Source organism: Biomphalaria glabrata, chromosome 14 (genome assembly GCF_947242115.1).
Source record: "Biomphalaria glabrata chromosome 14, xgBioGlab47.1, whole genome shotgun sequence".
NCBI lineage: Eukaryota > Metazoa > Mollusca > Gastropoda > Planorbidae > Biomphalaria > Biomphalaria glabrata.
In genome coordinates, this window is record NC_074724.1 from 31029598 (window position 1) to 31037744 (window position 8147).

The 8147-nt window shown below is 37.7% G+C and overlaps 1 protein-coding gene across 2 annotated transcripts in view; it reads left to right on the forward strand.

Moving 5' to 3' along the window:
* LOC106069526 (collagen alpha-1(XII) chain-like) overlaps positions 1-7440 on the forward strand; it is a 33683-nt gene extending 26243 nt beyond the window's left edge. For both annotated transcript variants that reach the window (XM_056010279.1, XM_056010278.1), the window contains exons 15-19: positions 211-402; positions 1522-1663; positions 3636-3787; positions 4874-5009; positions 6636-7440. In XM_056010279.1, coding sequence (XP_055866254.1) covers positions 211-402; positions 1522-1663; positions 3636-3787; positions 4874-5009; positions 6636-6762 — 749 coding nt within the window. In that variant the 3' untranslated portion in view covers positions 6763-7440. The remainder of the gene's footprint in view (positions 1-210; positions 403-1521; positions 1664-3635; positions 3788-4873; positions 5010-6635) is intronic.
* Positions 7441-8147: the final 707 nt, after the last annotated feature.

The window sequence follows — 8147 nt, forward strand, 5'->3', positions numbered from 1 at the left end:
GCGGAGTTTTCTCAGGGAGTAAATTTGCTAGCGCAGCTGGTTTAGACTTATTTGTTTTTAAATAAAATCAAATATGTTAAATTATATAATGAAATACAGAAGTTAAGTTATTTTAGTAACTCTAACCACGCTGCAGATTTTGTTTGTTTAGCAAGACTCAATTGTTTCGATCAAATAATTCGCACTGAAAGAGTTAATGAATTTTCCCAGAGACAGTCACATTCAAAGAGGCGGAACTTTTAAAGAACTCTGGAGTCATTGTTCTTACCATTGGTATTGGCCCTGAGATAGACAACAAAGAACTGCAGGCGATATCTACGTCACCACTCTTTGTGTACAAAGTTTCGACATTCAAGGGACTTCAAAACATTTTGTACAATGTATCGAATACAGTTTGCAAAGGTTGGTGGAGTTTATCTATCTCCTGAAAAGTTTAATTTACAAAAAAAAAACAACAAAAAAAACAACAACAACAAAATAAAGCATTAAGACTATGTCCAGATAAGGAATGCCATGTACTAAGGATTAGTGTCTACTATATCTAGAAATGTTTCACATTTACGGGTTCGGTTAGTTGTATGCCTATTACATTTTCAAAACATTATTGTCCAATCTTATATTTCTTTGGCCTGTAAAGCATAGGGCAAATGGTGTAAAGGTCATCTGTTTCTGTGGCCCACGGTAAAGAGGGTGTCATGTGGCCAGCACAACGACCAAGCCATTAGAGCTGGATGGATCTAGCGGCGCCCTAAAGATCCCGAAATTAAAAATTCCAGTCTTCATAACGATTCGAACCCGGGACCCTCTGGTTCGGAAGTCAAATGTTTTACTACTGGCATTTCGTAAATCTAGGATGCATAGGCATTAAACCAGCGGTTCTCAACCTTTTATGCTCAGCGACCCCTTTTTACAATCACCCACTCTGCCTCGACCCCCCTCCCACACACACATACAGCAATAGAAGAATAGACAATAACAATTCATATTTTCGATGGTCTTAGGCGACCCCTGGCAAATCGTCAATCGACCCCCAAGAGGGTCGCGACCCACAAGTTGAGAACCCCTGCATTAAACGATATAGAACTATTTGAAATCAAAGAAAACCATAATGTGTGAGTCCGTGAGCATGTTGTCAATGTTTCCATATCACTAGGAAACCATTTTGTTACACGCGCCTCTCGCGAAAGCAATATACATTTTGCAAGGTCTTAATCAAATTTTTAAAACACTGGTAATGTTTTATTTTTCTTGGCTAATACTTTAATACACCCTCTTCGCACCGCCCCCAATCTTATCAGGGCGTCATGCCCCCTTCTCGCCCCTCCTGCATGCTTTTCTTTTGTGTCGTCTTCATTCCTATTCACATTTTTTAAAATTACGTCACAGTCGCTAAGTGTTGCTGCTAAAAATAAACTAAAGGAAATAAATCTAAAGTTTAAGCGCCAAATTTAAATATTAACTGCTGGCAACTACAAAGCAGAATAACTGTACTATTTATTGTGTCGATGATTTTGATTTTAGTGCAGAATGAGGTCAACATGAACGCTATAAATATCAGCTCCCTGGTTTGTCTTGGAAGAAAAGATGGCGACTACCCAGCGTGTTTATCAGAATGTGTTGAAGGCTACTACTACACATGTATCCGTGAAAGAGCGTTTAAGAGGTATGAGTAACATGCTTTCATGGGAAAACCATCTTGAAACTCTGACCAAGACAATTACAGAGCGTTTTTTTTTTCTTTAACAAACTTAATAGCCTTAAACTATATAAGATCTTAGATAACTTTTTACTGCGCGACAACGCAACATTTGTTAACATATGGAATGACATGTTTGTAAAATGTTTTGTAAAATGTTGTACATGTTTCGGATGTTCCTTCAGAGCTGAAGATAATTACTTCCTAGTCCAAACCTCCTGCAGGACGACGGGGGATGGGAGCGGGCAGGGTTTGAACCCTGGACCATCGATAAATCTGAACGACAGTCCAGCGCGCAAACCGCACGACCAGGCAGCCATCCACATGTTGGCAAGGCATCTAAACTGTTGCGCCGCTTAGACAACATTATACAAAGAGCATCAAAAACCTCACGCAGAACACTAACATATTAAAAAAGACACACTAACTTTGTGAACGAAAAATGTCTTAACAAAATCGTAAAAATCTGCCACCCGCTCCAATATAACTACTTCAAGTCGTCGCGAACTGGGCGACTGTTGTCAATCAAGACAAGAACACAACGGTACTAAAACTAGTTCGTACCTTACTCGGTCAGACTATATCAACGCCACTCGTTGATCAGGAAACATGAAAAGGACCAAGATGCCTTTGTGTAGTCGCTGAATGAACTCTGTAGGTTGTGTGTGTTCTATTTATGTGTATGTTTTAATTTATGAGAAAAGAGTCCTTGTAATCATAACAAATTGCCATAAAGATCAATAAAGCAGTCTTAGTCTTAAATAAACCTTGTCGCCAATGCAGTAACAGTGGCGAGGTAGAGTTGGGGTGAGGCGGAACAGTCTATGTATTGTTTATGATCATTTAACCTTGCTTACATTTTAAATAACTTTTGAAATTATATTAGCTCTATTACAGGATGGCTGCCTGGTCGTGCGGTTTGCTCGCTGGACTGTCGTTCGGATTTATCGACGGTCGAGGGTTCAAACCCTGCCCGCTCCCATCCCCCGTCGTCCTGCGGGAGGTTTGGACTAGGAAGTAAACTATCTTCAACTCTGAAGGAACATCCGAATTATGTAAAACATTTTACAAACAAACATTTTTACATGCATGGCTACAATTTTGTTCAATAAAAACTGACTTTTAGTTCATCTATTAATTCATCAGATTTAAGTGTCCGAAACACTTTATGGTATTTCTGTAGAAACCTACTACTAGCGTATATAGCGTTATATTCTAAATATACATGTCAAGAGTATTTTCATAGTTATTAGTTACACATATATCTAGAATGGCTGGCCCTTTGAATCAAATCGTTGTTAAGTTGTTTTTTTTTTTTGTTTAGAAACGCAGCGTTTCTCTTCTTACAAAAATATTAAAATTTAATTTTTTATTTGAACATAAGTGTACGAAAAGAGTTTGTACTACAGAAACCATAGAAAGAGAATATTGAACAATGTACTGTGAGCTGGCTGTGGTTATGAACATTATTACCCATTAATTACCTCATTTTCAATGTTAATTTTTTGGCTTCTTAAAATATGCATGTTTCTGCAAATTTTATCATATTAGAATGGGAAAAAAAATGCTTTTAAAATATTACAAGTAGCATTTCGATCTATTTGGGGTGGCTAAGCGATTAAGCGCTTGGATTCCGAACCTGGTGTTCAAAACAAGAAAAAAAAAATTCAATTACTTATTGTAATTAATTATTTTGTTTGATATGGAATAAGGGAACTAACTTTTACATTATTGATAGATATAGTTGTAAGGGGAGTTCTTCCACTTTAGATTTTTTTTTTTTTAAGATTTTTTCTTTGTTCTTTGTTCTTTGCTTGTTCTGCTATGTCCATTTCAATATATGTTTTTAAAAGAATGCTCTGAGTTGTAAGACATCTGACTCAACTACGCCAGTAGGTATCGTCTAATGTTTCTTCTAAAACCAATGTTTGCCCCACAGGCAATGCAACGTCAGCTCCTATCTTGACAACAACAACCGCAGCTACTCCGCCAGGATGGTTTTTGAACCAGCGACTCGAACTTGTCAGCAATCGTCTAAATCATGTCCAAGAAGTCACCCGAACCCAGTCATTCTTCGTACAGCGTCTCAAGGTAATACTGAAGAGATACATGGAGTGCTTTTTTAAAAACAAATACAATGCAGCAAATAAATTAATAAATTAGATTCTGAAATAGGCAAGTTGAGAGATGATTTTTAAAATTCATAGACAATCAAGATTGAAGAAATGAAGGAGTTAGTAGATGAATGACATATAATTTGAATGATTCTCACATTGATATTTTAATTGATTCATTAAAGCTTAAAAGGAGTACATACTGACAGAGGGACACCCGCTGGATAGATCGATATACATATATATATCATCATTGGCCTCCTTCAGTCGTAGAACGACTATGGTTCATCTCGCACACTTCCTCTTGTGGCTGTAGAGCCCTATTTTGGAGAGACACTCCCGTCCACAGATAGCGCAGGTTAAGGTGGCTTTTGCTTCGGTGGTAGAGGAGCTGGCCATTTTTCGCATTGTCTGCTTTTCTTCCAGGGCTGAGGCCCTTGTTCTTTCGCTATCCATAGCTTTCTTGGTCACTGTCTCTCTTCATCGGTTGCGGTCTAGAGCTATGTCTTCCCAATGGTCATATATATAGAGAGATAGATAGATAGATAGATAGATAGATACATACATACATATATATATATAGATAGATAGATACATAGAAGACAAAGATAGTATTTAATGTCTCTTTATGATGATATCGTTAAAATATTTTGTGTGTGTGTAACTAGGGCCGGCTTTATACATAGGCAGACTAGGCACCCACCTAGGGCCTCCTATTGTTGGGGGCCTCATACAGGGCTCAAAACAAATGTTTAGAGAAGAGATAGAGAACTTTGTGCCCATTGTTATTGGTGAAGTAGACTATGTATTTTTCTATCTCATTTGTGGGCCACCAAAGTCAATGCGCCTAGGGTCTCCAATTATCTAAGGCCGGCTCTAATGTAACCTCCTGAGAATGTGTTTACAACATAGAGATATAGCTATAGATAGTCCTCTATTTGTATTCTACCTTCACAATGTTTTAAAATTGTGTTTCTCAGACTTGCTATTGTCATTTGTTTAGCACACTCTTATTTGGCATGGCTAAAAGACTTAAAATTAATATTAATGGTTTACTAAACAGATGAAACACCGGCTCGTTTCACTGAATGTATCCCATCAAACTGCCAGGGGAAAGCTGATGGTGACTATCCTGCCTGTTCACCGGAATGTCAGCTTGGTTACTACTACAGCTGTGTCAATGAATATGCCTACCAGAGGTAACAACACGTAGACCTCAGTTTCAACATCCAATAAGTCAACAAACGAAGCAATAAATTACTAAAAGAATTCGTTTTTTTTTAAACTAATGTGGAGGCAGGTTTAAGCAAACATTTTGTAGCCTACAAGTGGCATATTGATTTATATTGATTTGATGGGCATCTGCCGCGGCAGCAACACCTGTCGACCCCCTCCCCTCTTGTAATAATTATTCTAGTATTCTTCTTCCATATCTGCAATACGTTACCCGTAACTTAACGGTAAGCAATAGAAAACTTACATATTCTATAAAAGAATTAAGAGAAAAAAAAAGATTGTGGCGACAGAATTATAGGTATATGTAGTCTTTTAATGCTCATTTTGGCACCCTCCTTCGCTCCACGAGCAGGGCGGCGATAACATAACCAGTCGCGTAGCTAAGGTGGAGAAGGGGGGGAGTCCAATTTCGAAAATCCCCTGGACCCCACTTGATGGGGGGCCCCTAAATGAGTGTCTGAAATTTTTTACGATAAATATTACGTCATTATCTCATGTCATAATGTGGAATGTCAAAATGCATGGGCCCCAAAAAGGGGTCAAGCCCCCCGAATCCCTAGCTACGTCACTGCCATAACCACCGCCCCTTCTCCTTACTACGCCATAATTTATGTACACATGTTGCTTTATAAATAAACATCAACAAAAAACAGTGACCAAAAACATGACCACGGTTGTATAGATCATATCCGACCCGTACCTGGATCTGAAACATGACTAATACATTGTTTCTCAAACTGTGTTCCTGCCAAGCCCTAGTCTTCCGCGAGGCCTGTTTAGGTGTTGCACGAACAACGGTCATATTTAACCATTAGGCCACCACGTGAATTATATATGTCTAAAACAATAAACACAGTTTCCTGTTACGTACTTAGAATGTGTGAAGTAATACGTTAAGTAAAAAAGTTTGGGAAACACTGTACTAGTATACAGCCCCCCCCCCCAAAAAAAAAAATATAGAGAGAGAGAGAGAGATAGATAGATAGATTTATGGCGACAGTGGCGTAGCTAGGGTAGGGGGTAGACTTATAAAATCCCCTGTTTTTTTTTTGTTTTTTTTTAATAGAAAAAATGTGGCTGAGTGGTTAAGCGATAGGCTTCTAAAACTGAGGTCCTGGTTTTGAATCTCGGTGAAGGCTGGGATTTTGAATTTCGGGATTTTTAGGGCGTCCCTGAGTCCACCCAACATTAACGGGTACCTGACTTTAGTATGGGGAAAGTAAAGACGGTTGGTCGTTGTGCTGGCAACATGACACCATGCTCGTTAACCGTTGGCCATAGAAACTGATGACCTTAACACCATCTGCCCCATAGATCGCAAGGTCTGAAAGGGGAAACTTTACTTTTTGCTTACTTTTTTAAATTAAAATTTACGCAAAATACAGATGCCCTCAAAGAGGTCAAGCCCCCCCGGGACCCCCAAACGATGGAATATCCCTAGGTACGCGCCTGTATGGCGAGCGGAGAAAAAATCCCTGCAGCCGAAAAAAAAACAACAACCCATGTCTACGCCCATGGTAAGCTTCATTAATAGCCGTACATTTTAACTAAAAATGTAAGCTCTATAAATATGAAATTATTCCCCGCAGGACTTGTGCTCTGAGGTGGCAACTGAATGGCCAGAACGAGCTGTACACGGAACGTCTGCTGTACAACCCAACTACCGGAAGCTGTGAATACAGTGTACCGTCCTGCACTTCAAGTCAATCAAACTAGATCTAGGTCACCTCTGGGCAATTGGCAACATCAAGTTTGTAGGTGATCAAGACTGGATTTCTACTTTTTGAGCCCTTGATAAATCCAGATTTTATTTGTTTTCGGTTACCTGTAAATTTCAAAATATGGATAGTGAAATAATAAATCTTTAGCTTATAATGTCTATTATTATAACACACTCAACTGCACAATTTTTGATGTCTCCCCAAAAGGTGGGTTCCTAAGGAGAGCGGTCCTCAAACTATTTTATATTCAAATCTTGTGGTAAAACTTCATAATTGCATAATATATGTTACAAATGTAAAAAGTACAAGGTTACAAAGAAAGTCTATGTGGAAACACAAACTGAAAATCGGCCCCCGAAGTGGTCCACCTAGGCAGGTAAAAAGGCAGGTTTCAATAATATCAGAATGAAATTCTATCAAAAACAAATGACAGAAAATAATGGAGAAAAAAAAGGTTAACAAATCTTGTGTGGTGCCCCAGCGATCCAGCAGACCAAAGGTTAGGTGAAAGTGAATGTGAAGTTAGATGTGAACCTGGCCTAACTGATGTCTTATAATGAATATCTAATTGATCTAATTGTTTTGCAAATGCCCAATCTCGTATTCCTCGAGAATAAAACATTTCCGTAAAAAAAAATATAAAAAATCCATAATTAAAAATGTGTTTTCTTTGGTTAAGTGTTATAGTCATCTTGATTGATCTGTCTTATCAGGTTCAATGAATAATTGTGTTTAAAATTTTAATTCAATCCGAGAATGGTAAATTGGAGTGAAAAAAAAACAAAAACAGACAGACAGACAGACAGGATGAGTTAATATAAACTTTGTAACATTTTTTTGAAGGAGCGTTTATCGAGATGATAATTTTGGACAACTTAAAATTGTAAAAAAAAAATAAAAAAAAAAATGATGACTCTGAGGATGTTGATGAGATTTTATGAAAGGGTTTATGTCCGGGTTCATGTTTGTAAGTAGCAATCACGAACCTCAACGAGCACACACACACATACACACACATTTCTAGTCGGTTTCTTTGATGAGGCTCATGACGGCACTGTATCCTTCTAGTACCAAACACGAAGACGGGAAAGCAGTCAACAATAATGCAGGATATAAAATCTCATCCTTACTACTATAAGTATGAGATGTATTAAAGGAACGTAACTCCTAAAATGTGTGTACAGCATTTTAATAATTATTAACCTGTTAGATGTCTTTAACTACTACTAATAATATTAGATAATAATCATAATTAATACTAATGATACTATCATTACTAGAAACTTTAAATAAGTAAACAATGTGAAAGAACTAGATAAAATGATTTTTGTCTTTATTGAAAAATTAAATCAGGATGTCTGTTTTAATATTACTAAATGT